This window comes from Apus apus, chromosome 11 (assembly GCF_020740795.1).
Source record: "Apus apus isolate bApuApu2 chromosome 11, bApuApu2.pri.cur, whole genome shotgun sequence".
NCBI lineage: Eukaryota > Metazoa > Chordata > Aves > Apodiformes > Apodidae > Apus > Apus apus.
The window spans coordinates 2,387,923-2,412,175 of record NC_067292.1 but is presented as its reverse complement, the minus strand read 5'-3'; the positions used below and the strand labels follow the sequence as shown (position 1 = coordinate 2,412,175).

The 24,253-nt window shown below is 39.7% G+C and overlaps 1 protein-coding gene across 1 annotated transcript in view; it reads right to left on the bottom strand.

Annotated features, from left to right (window-relative positions):
- The window catches only part of ZCCHC14 (zinc finger CCHC-type containing 14), a 53,378-nt gene that overhangs the window by 14,090 nt on the left and 15,035 nt on the right, over positions 1–24,253 (bottom strand). The window contains exons 3-4 of the mRNA XM_051629160.1: positions 2,991–3,064; positions 165–236 (exon numbers count right to left, since the gene is read on the bottom strand). Of these exons, the coding sequence (XP_051485120.1) occupies positions 165–236; positions 2,991–3,064 (146 nt within the window). The remainder of the gene's footprint in view (positions 1–164; positions 237–2,990; positions 3,065–24,253) is intronic.

Here is a 24,253-nt window from a genome sequence, read left to right as displayed (position 1 = left end):
AAAGAAGACTTGTCACTCATCTGAGATTCAATTTATAGTCAAATACTTGATGAAATTAAATATATCTGTGTTATCTCAGTCCATTTTGAAAAAATGCCATTTAACAAAATTACCTACAGGGACAAAATATCTGGCTTCCAAGTATTTTTTCATACCACCTTTACCTTTGAAATAAATTCAGTCACTTCAGTGGAGGATTTGGTTACCAACGTCACTGAAGAATCCGACCACAGGACCTTGGGAAGTAAAAAAGTATCCAGGTTAGTATCTAATAGTCAAGACATTTCAGTTTGACTCCAAAAGATCCATAGTAGGTATCAGATGTCCCCAGAGATCACATGAGAGTTTGTGACATGTGACATCAACAAGGAAAAACTGTGCACAAGTAACTATTACTCAGTCCTCCCTTGCTGCCTGATTCTTGCTGTTATTATACTTAACAATTACTCTGAATGCTTAAAAAAGCCCTTCATGGTTTACACAGCCACTGCACCCTGCAGACACTCAGTATTAAGGAACAGACTACTAAGTAATGGAAATTTTTGTATTATTATTATTCTTGCTAAGCAGCTGGTTTGTAGAATCTGATGGACAATATGAACAACTCCCCACAGCACAATAGTGCCTATTTATAATTAATCAACTCCACATGCCAAGCAAAGTTAAGGATGGCAGCAAATCACCCTGCTGCAAAAAAAGGCAAAACCTTAGAAAAGAAACCTGAAGTTACTGCTCTAACCAGGCTCCTCTGCCATCACCTTCTCCATGCCCTAGAAAAAGGAAATGGTTCAGTGTCTCCTCCCTTAGGCTTTCTGTATGAAGTCATGACATTCCTGGATACTGCAGCATTTATTGGTTGGTAGATGATTCGTCTGAAGGAGCCAGAAGTCAGGGCTTCTTGGCAGAGAGAGTACCAGCATGAGACTGGCCAGTGCTGTGTCCCTCCAGAATGAAGATACTGGAGATGTTGGAAGGCTCTTGATTTTCAGCAGTCTTGTAGGGGGAAGGAGCTGGATTGATGTGTTTAAGGCTCAGGAGGCCTTCTTCTCACATGACACTAGTTTCAATGACAACTGGAAACATACACAAAGTCTTTTCCAGCCATCAGAACGCTGCCAAAACGACTGGTGAGAGGAGAGTATTTCAAAATACATTACATAATGGAGGAATTTCCTCTCTGCAGAGCTGCTGCACAAAAAGTAAGGGAAGAAAAGAAGAAAACTGGAGGACTTTCTGGTTTTTCAAAGTCTGTGGGGTTTTTCTGTTTGCTTTTTTAAAGTTTGTGATAAATGAGTACTTATTTTAGATTTGTGAGAAATTTCAGGAGATACAGGAGAAATTTCTTTTCCTTTCTAATTTTCTAGTACCCCATTTGTTAGGGCTTAGGTTTTGCTAACTTGGTATGATCTTTAATACTTATAAAACAAGAATGTGAACTGTAAATGCAGGGAACAATGGCTTAGGAAGTGATGCCGGGAACACTGAACTGCTCTATCTATTGACTTTCTATTCCCAAGCTACTGAACAAAACATTTAATAGTTGGGTTTATAACCCAGCAAAAAGCAATTTATTAGCTCAGCTAAACTATGTACTATTCTTACAGCTACAAGCTGTCAAGTGAAATACTGGCAAAAGTAATTTTCGGTATTTATAGGAAAAAAATATAATAGGAAAAGATGTTTCTCAAGATACTAATATTTAACTGGAGTCTAGACAGCTGCATAGTCCATAAAGATTTTTCAACCCCCATGAAAAACATCCATCCCAATGCTGATGACATTTGGAAAAATGATGGGATTCAGAAAACATTACCCACAAATCCAGTCACGCAGCACTTAACGCTGCCAACATCACAAGATGCTGACCCAACGCTCCATCTTGGGGGATGGTTTTAACGACTCACTTTCTCTTTTTGCTAAAAGTTACAATTGACATTCTGCTGTCCAGTTTCTTTCGGGTTCTCCTTTTCTCATCAACTCTTTGGCTCCACTGCCTCACTAAACAAACCAAAGATATTTTTCTGGGCTTTGCATTCTGAATTTTGGAATAGGTTGTTCCAACTAGACGGGAGAAAAGCAGTTTGTCATTCTCTCTCACCAGCAACCAGAGCCCAGTCTCTGCTCCCAACACCAGGTTCACAGGATGAAGTCATCCTTCCACAGAAATTGTGAGCAACCACCCAACCTCCAAAAGCTGCGTAAAAACAAGGGGGTGGGCACTTCCCTTAGCAGCTTGTGGTTAACCACTCTCATTCCAAAGAAACTATTCCCACTTCCAGTTTGAATTAGTCTGGCTTCAATGTTCAGACAACAGTTCCTGTCGTGCCTTTTTCTGCAAGATTAACGCCCTCTTTAAAATATTTTCTTCCCTTTGAAAATGCTCTTTTATGAAACTCAAAGTCATCTTTCAGTCAAGTTACTTAACTCTGTCACTGCATGGCATTTTCCTCAAACCTGGAATAACTTACATAGTTATTTTCTATATTCTTCAACACTTCTTTTAAAACCAGTAACACCTAAATCATATACCACAGCCTCACACTCCCCTCAGTGCTGAATGCAAAGATAAATGACTGTCCTACCTCTTTTCCCATACATGCAACACTGACCTAGGAGTCTGGATTCTCTTCTTTGTCCAGAAGAAGAATTAAATTCTTTCTAGCTTCTGCATTCCAACACATAGATACCCATATATATCCATTCTGTAAGTTGAGGACATTTTTTCCCCTACATATGTACTTCACCACAACCTGCTGCATTAGAGTGGGTATTTTTATTTTGCCTCTGTCCCACTCTACATCGTCCACATGTGTTCATCAACAGCAGTTTGTGACTACTTTCAAAATCACTGATTATACAGCACAAGTAGCATCTGTCCCCAAGGAGCTCCGCTAGACCAATTTTAGGCATCTAAAAATAAGGTTTGTTAACTGCTTCTTAAATATTATCCTCCTTGCTTTCACAGTAAAACAACAATCAGAAACACTTACCTCAAAGGAATATTCAACATTTCTTTCATTCTTCTTGTGTGCCAGTCCTTTTAACTCCACTTTTTCAACACTCACTATGAGAAAACAAAGAGATGAGAAGAATGAGGAGGATATTCTTAAATGCATGTAGAAGTGATGGCTCTGGTTGTGCCAGGACTTGCTTTGGGAGCCCTGGATGCCTCGTGGCAATGCCTCAGGTGCACAGCTGGGGTTTGCCTCACTCTGCAGATGGGAAGGTTGATACCTGGTGCTTTCCATTCGAGCCTTAGCAAGGCTTCATCTTAACCAGCACCCAAACAAAACACCAAACAAAGCTCTTTATTTCCTGATGGCCTTATCACACCCACTCATCACCATAATAACAGAATGCTACACCAACACGCATGGATTAATCTTAATAACATCCAGCAGCAAATACCATCCCCCTGGGGGAAAAGTGGTGCAGAGAAATGAAGGCAGGCAAATGCCTGCATGATTCCAGGGGCTGGTTTTGCAGGGAGTTTAGTGTGTTTTTATTGCTGTGCTGACATCCCGACTCCTTGACGGCAGCTTCATGGAAAATTTCCGCCTCGATTACTGAAATTTGGGTAAGTTGTAAGTAAAAACAGGATCTTACAGTGGAAAGTACAGGTCACTGCTCCCTTCTCCACACATGATGTGCAGCCTTCGAAGACACAGCCTCACACATCAGATATTTGATATGCTCAATACTTGGAGACTCATTTCCCAACACCTACAGACCAGAAATTTCACCTTGCTAAACTTTATGAAAATTATTTCACTGACTTCCTGTTTCTCTTGCAAATTCCTGCTGCCTTTTCACTGCACACATGGGGATACTCACAAGGAATTTTTCTTATTAAAAAGCTAGTTTATATTGGCTTAAAAATTCAAAAGCAGTTATACTAAAACAAAGACACTAGAACTTTACCTCCAAGTAGCAGGTGCTTGAGGGGACACCCGCTCTGTATGCTGTGTTTCTTACTGGTTCTAACAAGCAAAACCCTGAGCCCTACCACTTTGTTTCCAGGAACCACCATTTATAAGAAGTTTACCTGTTTTCAAGACTGTATTACCTTTAGGACACAAAGCTGTGTTTATCACATTTAACTTCCTCATAACATAACTGCATGACTAACCAGCTGCAGCGCAAAAGTCACAGCCACAAAGTCACAGCAGGAAACCAGTTTCATCCCTGCTCTCCACCAGAGACTCCAGCCAAAGCCACCCTCTTGCTTCTCTGGAGACTGATTTTCTTCTATCTTAAACCAATAATGACCTGAAGTCTTTATCACAGAATGGTTTGGGTTGGAAGGGACCTTAAAGATCACCCAGTTCCAACCTCACCTGTAGCCATTTAAAAATTTTTGTTGCTTCCTGTTCATTTAAAAATGTTACAACCTAGGTCTTGGCTATTTCAAAGTCCTCTTTGAATCTTACTCATTTGCAGTTGAAATTTTTAGAACTGGCAAGTTTTAAATAGCTCTCTAGATGTTTGTGCCTGTCTTGAAAACATAGAATTAACATTCCTTTTATGATCATCTCAACTGTTCCTTCTCCATCTAATTCCCAATTACGATAACACAAATCCCTGAGCTTATGAATAATGTCAACTCATTACTTACTACTCTCTCCTGCTTATTATGCTTTTTGTAGAGATTTGCTGCTCTTAAAAGTTTTCAGTGGATTCCTCTTACACTTCTGAAATGATTTTCCAGTCCTGCATGCTGAGCGGCACAGGAATACATCTTCTGCATGCCAGATATTGCTGAGGTATGTAGAGTATGTAGTGGCATGAAGATTTAAACATGCCCATGGTTCAGAGGACTTCCTGCCATTTTAAGAAACACCTACCTCAATACACTTATTTAAGAGAATCCAGGGCACTCTTAACTCTGATCACAGTTTAAATATACTGAACATTGATTGGAATGACACATACTTCAGAATTACAATTAGAAATAACTTGTCAAGTGGACATTGAGAGGGGGTATCACCAGACTATTGGTGATACAGCTGAAGAATGAGCAAATAACTTGTAGAAAAGCCTCATGTCAACTGCTGCAACATCTGTTTTTGGAGTAGGACACAAAGCCAGAAGGACACACCAACTGCTACTTAACACTTGTTCATAGTAAATCCAGTGTCACTTTACTGAAACTGTTTTCATCACTGGCATTTCTACAGAATTCAAATGCAATCTCTTCTATGGACTCAATATTCCTCTACAGTAATTCAAGCAAAGTAGGATTTCCTATAAAAATAAAATAAAGCTATTTATGGTTTACTATGTGCATTAATAACAAACTTTAAATCACCTTGTGGATTTTGTTGTGCTGCCACTTACATGACCTTTTCATTCTAAAGTTCTAGTCTGAACTTGTCCAGTTAATATGCTCTGCTGCAGTGGATTTACCCTCTGGAAAATTAGTGCAATTAGCAAAGTGAGCCTCTAGGTAAGTATTTCTGCACTGATTGCAGTGATCCTAAACTGCATCTTGTTAAGATTATGTCAGTTCCAGAGCATGAAATAGAGTTCACTGTGGAACAGCCATATGCTGCTTATCATGAAGCCTAACTTTATTCAGAGCAACCAATCATACAAAACCCAGGAAGAAAAAGATACAACCTACTAAGCAGGAGTGAGTGGATATTAAATTTGCTGTCCAACAAATTATGAAGTAAAAAAAACTTGATTTTTTTTTTTACTGTATTTACTCTCAAACACATGGAGAACTGCCCAAAGAGCTGACTCTATGCAATATCACCGCAAATGTTTCCGTGACCAGAAAAATCTTTGTACAGAATTAAGGCCACATGATGCTGTTGTCTTCTCAAGATGCTGAACTCAGCAAAATTTAAGCTTCCTAACCTGGAGGATTTAAACAAAAAAAACATTGTTTCTAATTGACAAGATAACCAGAGCAAGTATATCTGCACTACCTTAAATCTGAGCTTTAAGTCTGCAACTAATGAATGGAAACTTATCCACAAGTAGTCCAGTTCCTCTCTCCACATGAGGCTTTGCTGCTGTGCCTGGGACAGGAGCAGAGGAGCTTGGCAGGGTCTCACTCATGACAGAAGCTCTCAGAGACATACCTTTCTGTTCCTCTCTCCCAGGGCTTCCCTGTTACATGATCCAAGAAAAGTGCCTGTGTGTGTACATGCCTCTCTCTGCTACACTGGCAGAGGGGCACTGAAGACTTTTAATCCATAGTTACCTAAGAATGAAAGGCAGGTAAAAGAGACAGTGGGATGAGCTCACAAATGACATAGAGAAGGGGTATAGAAATACAAAGGAGGTTTGTGGCACTTCATTGCTGCAGGAGAGGCTCCCCTGGAGGCTGTGGCACCATCCAGAAAAGGGCAGAGTACTGGGACATCCACAGAACCCCAGGCATACATTTCTAGTCACTAGGAACCAGATTTCAAATAGCTGAACCTTTGTCTTTTGCTGAACTCTACTTTGAAAGCAAAGCAGACAGCACAGAAATGTCTTCATTCACTTAGAGATTTTTCTGCAAATTTTCTAAAGGCTTATTATTATTTGCTGCTTTCTTTTAAACACAAAAGAGAAGCACTCTTTGTGCAGTTTTCAACTGTCCAAATTGTATGACACACGGAAGCCTGCATGTGAAATACTACAGCATGGAGTCAGTTCCTCTAAAGGGTGTGATTTCTAAGACTTGCCTCCTTTTCAAATACTTTTTTTTTGTTTGTTTCCCACTGTTCCAAAATGTCCAGGTAAAACAGATGCAGTGAGTTTGAAGACATTTTATTCAGTCTTTTTCTCCTACTCTGGCCTCGGATTTTTACTCATCTTTGGTGCATTTGTCATCTGATGAGTTGAGTGTTTCTCTGTAGGCACAGACTGCTCCTTCCCTCTTCTCCAGACCAGGTATTAAACCCTCTGGCTTTCCTGATGGCATTGACCAGCCTCTCCTTCTGAAAAAGCAGGATCTGGGACCTCCAAAATGTCAGCAGCTGCATAAAAGACCAATAAGCCACTCCTGGCAGGTAAAGGTAAGAAAGGTAGTGGATGTGCTCAAGAGCAGAAAATGCATCATTTTTGGAAGCCACCTTAATAACCTACTGTAGGTTCTGTTTTTTAAAACTTCATTTTTTCAACTTCTGGATCAAGCCCCTGTTAGCCAATAAGAGCACTAGATAGATTAATGTCTCAACTCACACTGAGAATATTTGTGTTCCTTCTGAAAAAGATTCTCAGATAACAACTGAATGCTGGCCCCTTTTAATAGCCAATATTGCAGCACTAACAGCAGCACTCTAGAATTCAAACACCCAGTCCACCAGTTCTACTGTGCAACTCAATATAATTTGTCCCAGTGTGTTTTCCTTTGATTTAAGGAATACCTTTACATAGGGCTTTCTTCTTTACCAAAAGACAACATATATGTAAGCCTAGAGCTTTTTTGTGCATGTGCAGGTGAAAACTGCAGGGAAATCTGCAAACCAGGAGCACTTCAGGAGAGCTGAGCAACTGGGCTAAAGTGACTGACAGGACCAGGAAGAATTCACCACACAGGCTGAAAGAGTAATTTCTACTTCATACCTGGCTAAACATTTTCCTTTTTATTAAATCTAAATCCTATATATAGTATTGCATTCAGTTTTGGTCCTGCTCTACAAAAAGGATGTGGACACACTGGAGAGGGTCCAGAGAAGGGCCAGAAGGATGATGGGGGGACTAGAGGACCTGCCATATGAGGAGAGGCTGAGAGAACTGGGTTTGTTCAGCCTTGAGTGAGAAGGCTCAGGAGAGACCTTGTTACCACATTCCAGTACTTAAAGGGTGGCTCCCATGAAGATGGAGACCCCCTATCTATAAGGAGGCACATGGAAAACACAAAGGGTCACAGGCAGAAGTTGCTCCTGGGGAGATTTCAATTGGCCACTAGAGGTAAAATTTTCACCATGAGGACAGTCAAACATTGGAATAGTCTCCCAAAGGAAGTGGTGGATTCCCCCACATTGGACAGTTTTAAGTCTCAGCTTGACAGGGTGCTGAGCCATCTCATATCAACTATAGTGGTACCTAGAGAGGTTGGACCAGATGACCCCTGAGGTCCCTTCCAACCTGGCATTCTAGGATTCTATGAAATCACTGCATGTAGTTCAGTTTGTGTGGCTTGTAGCACAGAAATACTCTTCTCTCCAGCATTTAGGTGATAAAATTTTGAGTGTCATGAGACTGGGTTGAACCTCTGCAGCTCCTGCAACATGGTTTTTGACAAAAAAGCAGAAATTATACAATTTTTAAGCAGGAAAAAAATAATCAGTAAAATCCTTTACTTTGTGTTATGGAGGAGACCAGGGACATAATCATAATGGGTGTTTCTGGATTTCAAGATTTATTTTTTTCATTCAAAGTTGTGCCTTCATGGAAACAGGTACTCAAACACAAATACAGCAATTGAATTTTTGCTGAAAAGTTCTACCTAAGGAAAAAGAACTAAGAAAAGACTTTCCACATCCTTGTTTACACAGAAGTGGTAACCAAAAATGCAACACCAAGACTTTCACATGCCATGTCTTGTTTTTCTAAAAGAAATACTTCCAAAGCACCATTACCCCATTACTGTTGCCCATTAGACATCAGAAGATAACCCCAGTGACTGCACAAAACTGAAAACAAAACCCCACCAGATTCAACCCTCAAAGCCACCACTATATTCCCAAAAAAACAGGCTAAATGGAGGAAAAGAAGAAATAGTTTCAAAGCATTTTTATGACAACAAAACACATTATGTATTGGGTTTTTTACCATAAAGACCAGCTGAATTAAAAATGAGAAACTGCTTAAAAGTATCAGCTTAAGAGGGTTTTTTGCAATTTTTTTTCTGCAGAAAGCTTCCTGCTTTCCCATTTCTGACCTTTTTAAAGCTACCTATGCCATGATGGAGAGTAAAAAAATCCTCTGATACTCTTATCAAATACTTGATCCTATTCTGCCACAAACATCCTAGACTAAGTTTTCTCTCTCATCAACTACATCTATTTTATTTCCCTAGCCTCCTACTTCTCAACACTTAAATTATTCATTAACTGGAATACTGGAGGCCTGGAGAGAACTTGCAGGAATCCAATATTAGTTTTTCAAAGCACATACAGAAAGAGTTGGCCTGAGTCTGTGAGAGGAACAGATTAGTAAGAAGTGAGATCTAAATAACTCAGGTATCAATCAGCATCTTTCAGGCTGCTGAGAACTTGGCCTTATCATTATAAGTTTCAGGACCTCAAATCAGGTCAATCTGATATTTATTCACTACAATTCCTTTCAACAAATCAGACAACTACAATATTAGCTTGTGGTTTAGTCATTAAAGCCAAAAAAAGAGCTGGCACTGTTGATCTGTCCAAGAAGACAGAGGAAGATTTCACTGGAAGAGTGTCCTTGAGGCCCCATTAGATGGAAAGCTTAGATGATCTTTCAAACTTGGACCTAGTAGGCTCTGAATCACTGAATACCAAGAAGATGACACTAGAGCCATTCAACTTGAACTTTGCTCTGTTCAACAGGCAGCAAAAGCACACCTTGGCTTGCTTCATGACATATTAACTCACTATTCCTCATTTAGCTGAGAGGTATCCAATATCAAAATATTGATCAGCCAGGGTCCAAGTGAGGGAATAACATGAGATGTTCACTGCTGTCTAATGGTCATACTTCCACAAACTGCTTCTGGGGAGTGAAAGAACATGAAAAGGCAAAACATACAGTAATATATTCTTAAAATTCAAGAGTATCAAGCACACATCATGCAGCTACAAGCTTGTCTATCTATAGCTATACCAGGCAGAAAAATTGCTTCTACTTAAGGGCATCAAGAGTTGTTTATTTACTTAAAAGTGAAGGAAGACAGGGAAACAGGAGCACTTTCAAAAAAGCTTATTTGACTACTTCTAGAAAAAACAAGTATGGGAAAGGATGAAGCAATGCTCTCTGCAGTTCACTACATTGATTTGTGGCATAAAAATATCCTTTTGTTATGATATTAGTAGTGAAGAGAAATGACATCTCCTCAGAACTCTCCAGACACAGTAGGGTAATTTATTAAGGTATCAACATGTTCTCACATAATACAGCAATTATGGATTGAGAAAACATGTGAAGAGGTCTGATTTGGACACTTCTATCAAAACTTTCATGTAAATACGAAGCTGCTGCTCATTAAAAAGCATTTAAACTGAACCATGAGTTATGTAGAATTTACATTCCCTCTCCAAAAGAGAACAGAAAAAATTGTGGTTGGTATGAGACCACAGGAGGATATTTGCTTATTCTTCCCACATCAGGTATCTTCAAAACACTCCATGTAGCCTGAGCCATCCAGGTAATACAAGACTGCATTCCAGGGAGAATACATTTACTTTATCTTGAAAACTTAGCAATGAGCACAGCAATACAAAAATCATTGAAACACTCTCAAAATAAAGTGTGACTGAAGCTGATGAAGCAGAGTCTGTCACAGCACATGACCCAAGAACTATGGGCTAGCAGTTCTTGAGCATGTCATATCACCTGCTGCTCACTGCATCTCTACCTCTTGTCCTTTATTTCTCCTAATATTAAGAATCTGTAGTTTCTTCAAAGTCAAGGATAAGTTTATTTTCTTCTCTTCATAAGACAGATGGTTTTGTGGAGACAAAGGGAGAAACCAAAACTCAAGTTTAAGGCAGGTCAGATTTGTTAAGACCCCGTTTCAGCCTTATAACTGAGTCCACAGTCCCATTTTCTGCTGGTATCTTCCAAAGACTAAACACAGAAGAGCAGACAGCAACTTTTTGAATGGCATCTGCTTAAAAAGGAAGCTACAGCTAGGGAAAGAAACCTCAAAACCAAACAGCAAGTAAGTCTTCTGGCTGGCTGTTGCCTCTACTAAATGACACTGGAAATGAGAGCTTGATGCACATAATAAAAAATTTCTGTTAGCAGCAACATTAGCGGAAGGAATGCTCTTAGAACTTAATTTTTCTTTATAAAAAATAAGGGTTCTTTCAATTTAGAGAATATTTAAGATCAAAACCAACACATACAACACGAGTTTAAGAGGTGAGCTAATCCTACTTTAATTTAAAAGCAAGATTAAGGACTATGAGCTGTGATATTCCACAGGAAATAATCACACAGCTTTTTTTAAAATCAAGGACATGAGCTTACTTTTGGCAGCTTATCGGAAGCAATAATAGCCTGGGATTGTATCCCTCACTCCCAATCAAACCAGTAGTTTTCATGTTCCTGCTATTTCCTCAGTTTATTTAACTTGCCAACTAACTGTTTCTCAAAAAGAGACAGATATTTTTAAAATGGCTGTATATCTTAGCTTTTCAGATTTTAATTGAATTCATACATTTTTTATTAATACTGAATTATACTGTCAGCACTTTAGCCAACCACAAAAGCCAATCAACCTAAAGAATAGTTTTGCAACTTCACTGGATTCAATTCTGAAATCAAACAAAAAGCTGTCTGGACTGAAGGCTGGAGAAGACTCCCATCTGGACAGGGAAATGTAAAACCCAGAAGAATCAGCCAGCTGCTTTCAAAATTAAGATACAGCTAAAACACAATTTTGAAGGTTTTTCTAAGCAAATAGTTCAGGCCAAGAGCACTAACTTCTGCATTGCTGCTGCTGAACTGCCTGCCACTGAGGAGACAACTGCCTTACAAGTTGCCTTCTTTTTTTTTCTAATGCCAGAAAGATGTTTTTACAGAATAAGTTATCCAGAAAGGGCTGTTGTACTGGACATGTTTGTGTAACAGCTCCACTACTTTACTAAATCTGAGCATCAACACATGTCACTAAACAGGTGCTGTGCCTTAAAACATCGACTTCTTCAGGATGTGCTGTTGAAATGTATGTAATAATGCTCTGGGCAAAAAGAGAGCTACAATACAGAGCCAAGAAAGGCTGCAAGAGTTTAACATTTGTTAAGGACAGCTGAGCAACAGGTAAAATATATTCCTTCAGTTTGGAACAAGTAGCTCTAATCAAGCAAAGATCTATCTCTATAATGCCAGGCAGAGCATATCCAAAAAGGAATCCTTAACAATGTTTTTTTTAACACCATGGAAACACTTGGCATTTTCAAGCATGATTTTAGGTAAACACTTGCAGCACTGGAGGCTTAAAGGTATCCTACAACAAATTCAGAGACACTAGTCACAGTGTTTCAGAGTAAACACACACTGAGACTGTGTTGCTTAGGGGCTGGGGGACTGCTTGTTTTCTAAAGGACTTCAGAATTTAATTTGTAAAATATACTTACTGCCTAAATCCCTAAGCTGTCTAATTCTCCATGTAACTGCATCTAATTAACTATTTTCATACAACTGAGAAAAGCCTGTGGAAGCTATGAATGCAGCTGTGTACTTCATTTGCTTAGAAATCCAGCCCAGTGACTCATCTTCCTTCTCCAGTTGAACAAGAGCAGGCTCCTCAGAGGAATGTGCAGCTCCTTTGGAAAAGCACTCCTGCAAAAGTGATCCTAAGCCCAAACACTCAGCTTGAAGGCAGCTTCTGTAACAACTAACATATGTTCCTGTATAGGCAATTAAAATAAGCAGGCTGCCCATATCTAATTACACACACTAATGAAAGTATCTCTGCAATCGAGAGATGTTCAACTTTGTAAATAAATACTTACACTTACTGGGTAAGAAACAGAGTTGTATATTTAGTCTAGTTCTACCTGATCAAGTGATTATTTTATTTACTGTTCTTAGATCACTTTTAAACAAAATCATGGCTTTGTTTATTATTTTGAAGGTTAGCTCATACTACAGAAGTCTTATGCTTCCCTAGCAAGGATTTTCTCTGGCAGATAATCCACTGAACCCCTGCAAACCCAAGGTGAGTCAGATGGCTAGTTCTAATCTGAATGCTATATTCACCTACTAAACTAAAAATGCAGTCAGTTTTCTGTGGAAAACACTCTTGGCAGGGTAGGCTCTTGGTCTAATCACAGTTTTTGTGCTCAAGTGCAAAGTCAAGAAAACCCAGCCTTTACTAAATCCCAAGTATCACCCAGGGAAGAAAAACCCAATTCAGCTGGAGCCTTTCAAGTTTGCATGTCTGCACGGAACAGGCACTCACCCGGAGCTTAAGCAGAGAATACAAACCTCACTGATGCTCCCTGGAAGGAAACCAGATGAGGAGAACATGACACATTCAGGTAGTCACCACAGCTGGGAATCTGAGCTGCCATGTTTTGAAGTTTTGAGCAATGTCCACTATAGAGGTGGCCAAACAGTGTCTCACCCCAGACCCACCAGCGCAGTAATGCAAGATCCCAGCTTTGAGGGCATTTTGAAATAGCAAACCACCTTCTGGGGGGGATGAAGAAAATGGGAAATGGCCTGCCTACTACCCATTAATTTTCTTTCATCATACAAGATTTTATTAGTTGACATCTTCTAGGTCCCACTTAGATAATTATAACCTGCTATTACTCTTTAATAAAAGGACCCAGTCATGACTGCATGAAAAACAATCACAGTAGCAATCAATCACAGTTGTACCCAATGAGGATTATAAAATCACCAAGTCAGGACCTGACCATGTTTATAAATTAATTTTACATACTTCATAAACATGTGTATATATTTTTCCCTACAGCACAGACAAATCCAGATTGTGGGCTGTAGCCTGTAACCATATCTTGGCATAGCTGGACCCCTGTCAGCGAGCTCCTCAGGCAGCAGCTGCTCAGCCAGCATGCCCTGGCTTGAAGGGCAATCTGGTGATGAAACACCAGAGTGCTGAGATCAGATGGCCAGCTGCTCCAACCTTGGCCCAAGGATTTCTTCAGCTATCTAAAGGAGTTCAGAGTTTCCAACTCTGCAGCAAAAACACAGCAGAAACGTGCATTTCAAGCTCTAAGGCACTTGAATATCCACAGCCATTCTTATCTGAAAGACAGGCACCCCAGACCAGCAGTTTAATGCTCATGGAAATAAGCACATGCTGTTTTCTGCATTTTTGAGAACAGTATCAGCATCTTGAAACTCATGACTAAGGCTGCAATAACATGCAAGCATGAGCAGCAAGGACAGTAATTTAATACCAGCTTCCACTTTTTTTTCCTAAAGAGTTACAGCATGAAAACCTTGTTAACAATGAAAAAATATTCTGTTAGCATGCTACATAAAAATACCAGACTAAGGGACTAATCTAGAATAGGCAAAACCTTGAGTACATACAGTCTTGCCAAGAGCCACAAACGCATTCAAGTGCTTAGCTCAGAGAGAAACAAACATCCCCCTGCACAACCACTTCTGTGAGCTTCTCCTTTTGTTGGCAATTATGTCCTTGTGCATTTTCAGGTCTCCAGTCTCAGGCTTTAATATTCTTGTTACCTTTTATACTTTTGTATAAATCACTGCTCCTTTATTCTGCATCCCAGACAAGACTTGACCAGTAATTCAAAGAGACAAAACTGATTCTGTAACACATCTATGAGGGAAGAGAAGATCTAAGTAGATGTTATTAGCATTTGCCAAGGCAGTGAGATCACCCAGGAACTGAAATAAAAGGAACAGAAACAAACTAAAGCCCCATCCACTAAAAATCCTAACATCTTGAAGCTGTAACTGTCTCCACACTTGCTACCAGATCTTCAGTCTGCAGCACAGAATGAAGCAAAACACACTTTGGCAGTAGTAGAATAACTGCAAATCCCTGAACTATTTAATAACAGGGACAGGAAGGAACACAAACTTTGAGCTCCCCAAGCCACTAATACCTATTTCATACCCATTGTTGTTGCAAAGTTCACTTACAACAAGAAAATCCAGTCTGAATGCTTTGCAAACATGGTGGCCCAACCCTGTCTCTGCTTGAATGATATACATTGAATAATTCATCCTCACAAGTGGAAGCCACAACAGAGAGAAGTCCAAAGCCCTGCTGGTTTATGCCATTTCCTTTCAGATGTGTATCCTAATGATGTAATTTTAGCAGGGCTACCCCTTTGAGTTACTGTTAAAAATAGCATCTGCACCATCCACTGATGAAATGCATCCACTCCAGGCAGTGAAGTAATGTAGCAAATCCACTGCTCTTTTTTTTTTTTCATTTGTTTTCTGGGAGATAAAAGTTAGAAAGCAGATGAACTATTAACCTTTTAGGTTAGCAGTTCCACACACCTGGGAAAGGACAGTTATGTTAAAGCCATTTTTTGCATAATTAGTCTGTGATTTTCCAGCATAAAAGAGCAAAAGAAAAATAAATTAGAAATGAAATCTTACAAATCACTTCAACAATGCCAAAGTTGACCATGTTGAGGTAGAACTTCCTGTGTTGGAACCTGGTACCATTTCCCCATATCCTGTCCGAGGGCACCACTGAAAGGAGACTGGTCAATTCTTGACATCCACCCTTCAGACATTTCTAGACATTAAAAAGGTCTCTTCTCAGTCTTCTTTACTCATGACTAAACAACCCCAGGTCTCTCAGCCTTTCCTCATAAGACAGATGTTTCAGTCCCTTCATCACTCTTGCAGCATCTGTTGGACTCTCTCCAGCATATCCTTGTCCCTCTTGAACTGGGGAGCCCAGAACTGAACAATACTACAGATGTGGTCTCACTAGGGCAGAGTACAGGGGAAGAAAACCTCCCTTGGTCTGATGGCCTACGGAAAGCACAAGACACCCTGCTTGACAGAGGTTTGGGACAGTATGATCCCTTAAACTTCTCCCAACTTCCACCACCTGCAATCCTCAAATGAGATTTTATTCTCAACCTATTAGCATCACCCCATGAACAACTTCTACATGCTTTCATCACCCATCAAGCTGTCAAATCTCCTAATCCAGGTCGCAGTATCTGACTCTGCTCTGGTGTTTTCAACAGATGCAGGTTATGAAAACAACATTAAGCCTGCTCTGAATAGAAGAATCCAACTTTCTTTAAACAACTCCAAATAAAACTGCACTAATACACAGAATTTCACTGCTTTGACTGTTCTCAGCTCCATTCTTTAGTTTGATTCTACTGATAATGAACTCAGTGTTAATATCACATGTTCTTGTTTGGTTATTAGCAAAAGGAGACACAAGTCACTGAAGGTGCATACAATTTCAGAAAAAATATCTAAACATTTAAGCAAAACAAGGGGGAAGAAATTGGTTCTGTCTACAAAGGGTGTCCAGAGAGCCTTTCTGACCACCAGTCAGCAAAATCCCAAACATTCTGACATAAACCTGAGTTCCCAGAGAGCTAAACAGACATTAAGCCAGCCCTGATGTGAAGAAAGAACCACCCTAGATTGATCAATATGTGAACAAGAATCTGCAGTAAGTCACAAGCAAAGCCATATCCAGAACACAAGAACTCTTGCACGGTGATCCTCAAAGGGCATGAGGCACCAATTCCTTCTGGGTTTGACTCTCCAATCTAAAAAAAAATAATACAAAAATCCCCCACTGTTTTCTCCCCTGTGAATCAGGGCTGGCACCACCTGGTAGTCAAAGTGCAGGAGAACATTTGCAAAAACATGACTGATGTCCTTCCCTCTAACTGCACATGTCCTGCAGTCAGACTCATGAGTTGCCATTTGCTAAAGGTTTCTCACTAACAATCTTATATCCCTTCTCTACTTTGCAGTCCATCTGTTCCCTTGTGCCAGATACTGAATGTGAGAAATCATCATCACTTCCACGGAAATAAAGAGTTGTCATTTACTAAATAAGGTCACTTTCAGATTAAAATGAAGGCAAGCAGAGTAAAGAAGTATTTGCTGTAGTAGTAGGGGAAGCAAAGAAAATTGCTGGCAAAGTAAACAATTTTGGGTGTGAAATGTTCTCATCCTTCCTCTCCACCCACCTCCTCATTTTCAAACCACACCAGTATGTCCTGTCAGTACCAAGGATAATGCATCTCCTCCCAAGACTCACTGCCCTACTAAAAAAACTATTTATTGCTTCCAATTCCCAGTATCACCAATTCCTCTCAAGTTTGCTTAAGTCCTTCAATGTCTAGTATCTTTTCTCTAGTGTACTCTTGATACTTTTGAAAATTACCAGCCTCCCACATCTGCAGAAAAAAGCAACAATGTGAGAGTCCTAATGCTGACATCAAAAGTCAAGCAAGAAGCCTCGGGATGTACTTTAGGTTCTCATTAATTTTCAGATCCAGACCCAAAAATCTGCAAGGGATGACATTTCTAACCTGCACATGCAACTATCTGTAAAGACTCCAGCTATTGATAAAATTATTGTACTTTTAAGCCTATTTAAGCCATCTAAATGTAAAGGTGAATGAAAACGAAAAATGCACTTTGGAAAACAGGGAATTTAACAATCAACTGATAAGGGAACAGATAAGAACATCTACCAGCTAACAACTAACAGCTGTAAGAGCTTCTTAAGCATGCCATGCACAAGAAAATTGCCATTGAGTCATTTGTACACTTGTGACACTATGCAAAACATGGGCCAGGGCATGATGGTTTTCTGGGAATATATGTGAATCACTCCCTATTTTCTTTTTTAAAGTGGCACTTTTTTTCCAATTGAAATTCAGGGGAAATGTAAGCCTAGAGAGGACAAGCAAGCCATTTATTTTAAATTCTTGTATCCCTCAAGGCAGTGAAATGAGTAAGTTCAAAACAGACATCTCCAGATGTTAAAGACAAGTTCTGAAGAGATGTAATTAACAGCTGAGATTTTCTGAACATTCCTCTCATCCCTTACTCAAGCTTCAAGCAGCAGACACACAAATGTCCCCTCCTAGTGAGCTGTTTGTCACCAGGCTGCAGCAGGAATTGCCAGGAGACAAGAATCAGCAGCTAACTTTCACCTTCACTTTTAATTCAAGTCCCACATGACATGTTTTCTCTCCTTCTGTAAGTTTTTACTTTTCAAATTTCCTCTCCCCCCATTTTTACAAAGGATTTTCTATATAAATGCAGGTTTAAGCATCAATTCCACCAAGTTGTACACTAGGTAAAGCTGCAAAACTCTTTCTATTCTGACTCTGCTTCATTTTTTCAGAAGATGCTCTGTATTAAGCTATTACCTAAAGATTTGACAATAACTGGTTTTGCTAATTTAATGTAATTATAATTTTAATTACAAGCTCTGGTTGCTTATGTTGTTTCCATTACTGGCAGAAGGTCACGCTACTGCTTCCAGAGCTGTTGAGGTAATGGCTCTTAATTTCATCTTCATTAACAGTCACTGTGCCCTAGCAGGCACTTCCAGGACTCCAGACATGAACTGGCAATACAAGAGAGTCCTTCTAGGAATGTTCATGCATGAATGTTGCCTTCTGTGCTTCTGAAGAGCCATGGAAAGTTAAATAGCATTAAATACGAGCTCATAGTCTCACATTAGACATTGACAACTACATTGTCATTATCTAAGATTAGAAATCTGCTTGAAGAATGCAAGGTAAACTCCTTGGTGTGGCTGAATTTAACAGCATTCCATTATTAGAATTTTTATTTTTCAGTGGTTTGATTCTAATTCGTTATAAATAAAAGTATCATCCAGGTACCACTAAAACCAAACTGAACTGGCTTCAGAGTACTTGAAATCAAGTGCTTCACTGTCAGACCTTACTTTAGCAGAAAGCTGACCATCTTCTAATGTGTAAGAAGAAAATTATATTGCTCAGTACACAAATTCTGAACAAGTCTTTATGTAAGAAGAAATAAAAGATTAATTAGTAAGAAGCATTTCCCATGGACCTGTGCTGTGTATCTCCTTTATTCTGCAGAGACTCCAGCCCTGTATCCTCTACAACAGATCTACAACAACACTACCTTCATTTTCTCTAAATTTTCTAGGTATTTCCCAGAAGAACTACCACACATAATTAGTGCACAGTCACGTGCACAAGACTGTTGAACTGCCAGCCAGGCAACAATCAGCATGTCTTCCATAAGAAACACAAAGAGTGGCTAACACAGGATACTGTTCAGGAACTGAGCTGTTCTTACCTCTCCTCTTGATGGAAGCACATATGAGTCTCTTCTATCCAGACACTACCATAAATCAAAATCCAAATTCCTGTATCAAACTTGAATGAATTTAATCAACAGGCTCAACAGTTAAGGTAGGGACTGACAGAGCTGCTCAAGCAGAGCGATTCCATCACATTTGAGGAAAGACAAGCAAGAAGGCCAAACAAGACTGAAGAAAAAGCACTCAGCAGACTCAAGATCCTGATCGTAGGTATATGCTCAATATAAGCATTATTTTAGGTGAGAATGAGAACAAGGCTTATGGTAGATAAACAATTAACACTGCTTATAGGAAATGTGGATCATGTTTGCTGACATGGACTCAAGCCACTGGTGAATACAGACAGCATGACTTTCCACTGATGCCAACTCCCTGCAGCTCTTGGCCAAGGGGCAGACCTTTCAGTGTCCCCACGAAGTGCCTGTGAACCACAAAGGGCTGCTCTCCTGAGGGAATCTGGACCACAAATGACAAAGTCCAAGTGCAGCTCCAGGAGTGTAGAACTCTCAGCTCTGACAGAGCCCAAGGGTGAGCTACTTCACCTGCCTTCTGGTTCTGGGGACATGAAATGGGTTTCTTAATGCCTGCCTGCATAAGCACAGAGTAAAACTGCACAACCGGGACAAACTTAAGACAAAACTCAATGTTTTCGATTTTTTTTTAAACTGCATTAAAACATTAATCAGCATTGTCTTTATTGCAAAGTTAAACCTCCAGCCTTAATTCAAGCCTAACTCCTGAAGCCCAAGATGCATGCTTTTTGCCACCGACAGGCCTCAAGAAATTTCTTAATATATAATCAGAGGAAAAGAGACAACATCAAAACACATTTTTGAAATACACTAATTCTTGGATTTGGTTGCTAGAATTAACTCTACGTAGTTGATACCCACAGAATAACTAGTATATTAGAGACAGTAAGTCAGGAATGCAAAGCCCTGTGTGTGATCTAACAACCTAACACTGCTGAAGTTTAGAGGAAGAGTTCTGCTTCAGAGACAAAATGAATGAAGACATATACAAACAGCTGAAAAATTATATACAGTTGGTAGAGGGAGATTTTTCCTGAAGGATTATCATAACCTGAATATTTCCTTAAGCCCTACCCCAAGAGCAGTTGACCCAATATTGTTGGAGATGATGTATCTACTTAAAAATAGAACAATCCAGCCACACAACTGATGCAGAACAAGGCACTATAAAGTCTGGACCCTGAATCGAAAGCATTTCAGAGCTTTTTTTCTCCCCCTGTATCTTCTCCCTGCCTTCAACAGACTGAACAACTGGTGTCAAACATTTCAGGAGGAAAAGCCTGTTGATTGCCACTAAGAGAGCTCCTGCAGCCTAATTTCTTCTGGAAAAATGGATGAGTCAAGGAAACAGGAGACAAAAAAAGGTGCAAATCCATAAAAATACATTTTGCCAAGGAAAACTGGGTTGCAAAAATTAGTGGTTATAAGTGCTGGACAGCTTATACCACACATTTTTAGGGACTATTGTAATGGAACAACTAGGATACCAGAGCTTGCTGCTTGAAACAATCATCTTAACCTACCTGCAACTCATACCCTGCCTGAGGTCAACAGGATTACTACAAAGATATATATTTTGCATCCTAATATGAATCCAAGATTAAATCAGTACATTACTGAGAGGCATTTTCTCTAAAGTGTGTTTCTCCTCATGTCCACAGACTGCAGCTCCTTTCATCCTGTAAGTCATGTGCTATTCTATGTATTTATTCTGGCCTGGGACGCTGCCGAGGTCCTTTGCAGGACCCTGTATGTGGGTTAATAGCAGACCTTCAATTAAGCAAGAAATTTCACTGTGCTCTGCAGGAGTACTAAGTGGAGTTCTGATTGTAGAATAAAGCCTACTGCACCCACTTCACATCTAAAAGCTTTACTCCTCCGTCCACAGAAAGCAGTTTGTGCCTATCATTAGATGCATGTGTTGCAACAATTGTGATTCAGCTTCACTATATAAGGATCATATTTCAACAGTTGCTTCATTTGAAATCAGACTGGCTTGGAGACAATTTTGAGGTTTTGTATGGCAACAGCAGAAAGGCAAGATAAATACACAGGAAACACAAGAAGAAAGGCACTTTTGTCACTTTGCAGAAAATGAGACTTGTTCAGCTGAGGAAACCATCTTCCAGACTGTTTCAAGGAGGAAAACAGAGGTAAGTGCCACCTGAAGAGCCTCACAGCAGTAATTAACATCTTACAAATACCAAGACAGAATCTTCACTGCAGAAAACTTAAAACAGAGCCCGTGATAAATCAAAATTTTACTCAGTATTATGAGAAATTACAGCATGAAGACAGCACAGTTGATGCTGCAACGTTTTTGCAACTTACGTTGCTTTTATTATAAAGATTCTTTTGTTCTGCACTTCAACTTCTGCTCTAATGTACTTTATTCCACTGAGCTTTTGGAAAATATGCTGTGGTCACTGACCATGTTTAATACATTGCTAAAATACACCACATGCATAGAGCAGTGCTTGCCTGCAGTGCTCTCCACCTAATGGCCAAATCGTTCTGCTCAGACCTTGCTGTAAGAGTAATTAACAACATCTCTGGGGTACAGGAGATTTGTATCGCTTTAAGAAACAAAAGAAGTTGCATTTTTCCTTCAGCTTTGCTGACCTTAACTACCCTCTTTTGAGAATTGCCACACAAGGTCAGAACAACTCTATATCCATAGGCTCGTTACAAATTAGCTCTGTGAATGGGACTTCCCATAGGTCAGATGCCTCCTCCTGGACTTTGGCATATGGACTCAACTTCCCTTAGCTACCAGCACAGGAGTGTGTCCACATAACAAAACCTGCTAGTGAATATACTATTTGTAACCAGTGACCTTCTTGAACCACCACTTGCTGCTGTGAAAAGGCTCTGAGGTAGCTCCCCAGGAAATGTAAGGTAAAATCCTAAACAGAAGACCAGCAGTATCAGTGCCTTTGTCAGAATCCCTCCAAATAAGTTTGTTGGCATTGTGCAGAGAAACACAACCCTGGCTGTGGAAGAGACCATCGCCAAACAGCTGCACTGTTGCTGAAGTACAGGCCTATCAAGCAAGCATTTGCAAGCATGAAATCTCATGTTTGGAGCTGGAATCAACATTTCTGACACTAACACTTATTTGCACTGCTTCAGCTCTCATAGTATTGTGGAAGAAAGCCCAAGGCAACACAAGGAAATCCATGTGGCATACAGAGCTGTATGCTAAAAATTCCCAACCTTCATATGAATTTGATTATTTTGTTCAGACCAGTGTTAAAACCATAGTTAAGACCTGACTACATTCTAGTAACAGTGGGAAGAGAGAAATATCTATCAACACACCCTTCTTGGAATTTCAGTTAGGTGTAACACAGGAGTCTATTTGCTTCTGTTCTTGACCAGTGAGATATGTCAGTACCTTAATCTGTAAATAAGCAAGCCTGTCTGCAGCTTCCACGCACAATAGCAAGTCCCTGAGAACAGGGAAAGTCTCCACTTTTCAAAGCTGCTTCCAGTTAAAATGACTTCCAGATATGGGAAAACAGGTTTGAACAATCCTCGATCACTGATCCAAGAATATGAGTAAAAGCACAACTTATAATGCACGTTACAGCTATTACACTTAAGAGATCCACATCCCTCTATGTCAATACCCATCTGTATTTTTTCTCAACTTGCATAGGCCAAATTTAACTTTATTTATGAAAGAGAAGTCCAGATAAAGCACAGAGACCTGATGTACTTGTGTCAACAGGTACAAGATCTTCCTATACTTCACTCTTCTCATCTCTATCCCATGTAGAAACTTGGGATATTTTATGCTAAAAGCTAGTTTTAAAGTGTGGATTAGGGAAAATACAGCTACTGGTAGCTTTCAGGTCCAAGCTTAAAACAAACCCGTTCACTGTTCAGTTCTATACAGAGTATGTTATACTACTGACATTTCAACAAATCAGGATTAAAACCATTCACTGGATTAATACAAACTGTCTCTAATCCAACTAAGCTCAATGGATACTGCACTTTTCATGAGCTCTTTCATTTTTCTCCTGTTTCAGCTACAGCTTTTTTAACCAGGCACTTCCAGCTCCAGTATTTTGTGAAGAGATGAATGGTGAACTTGAGCAGCTCATGATTTCTGACCTTAAATGAGAAAAAATCCTCTCCAGCTGTCTGAAACAAGACTTGGTCAAGCAACCTGTCCAGCTCCTACTCTCATGGTTGAATTTCATGTGGTCTAGGTTAAAAAGTCAGTAAGTCCTGCTCAACTCAGAGATGAGTCTGTCTGCTTCAAGAATTAGAGATCTGCAAGTGAGCACTGGTGGCTCCAGGCTGAGATATAACCTTCAGTTTTACTCCAACCTTACGAGGCAGATCTCCCAACCAAATAGATTGTCATGTATCAAGGAGAACACAACATAATCTTTGCTGCTGGTGAACCAGAAAAAGCAGAATATCAATCAGTTAGTAAGAAAACTGTATTTGCTCCACAGCCCCTTTTACCAACTATCATTAAGACAATGTATAAATTAAAAAGCTACGTTCTCTGAAAACTAAGCAGATATTCTATGAGAAACACAGATCAGAGGAAAACCTAATTAATTTTCACAGTGTACCATGACTAATCTTGGCATATATGGCACTGGAATAGCAATCACTGAGTATAAGTGAAAACCGTGTTGAACCCTGTCCTATTTTTAATCAGATGGAAGCCACAAACCTAGCCATTCTTCTGCTTAGTGTTGCATTTTCTTCTACCCTGATTGCTTTTACAGCTGGGGAAATAGCTACTTACAGCACTATTCTGCTGTAAAAAATATTTCTACTTAGAACTACTGGGATTATAGTTGAGTGTGTCACAGAAAAGGAGGTCCTGTGAGGCAAACTAAGAACATCTCCTTGGGACATTTAACCCCTTCCAATCTGTATCAGTTCCTCCGAGTGAAGATGTGCTTTGAAATTCTTAATTACAATTTACATGGCACTAAACTCTTTGCAAGGTTGTGCAGCAAACCACTGGCAGAGAAGGAAACAACTCCGTGCACCAATTCCAAATAAAAAAATAAATGTATATGGTCCATAACAATATATTTAATGAAATTTGAAGGCAAGATTCTAGTGCTGCTAATTTGATGGTGCATTTCCCCTGCATTAGTTCTGCCACAGAGTTATTTTTATTAATACCACAAAGAGTTCACAAAAGCTGTTCTACACAAACAGCAGCTCACAGTTCATAGACTTTCATGGCTTCACAGTGCTT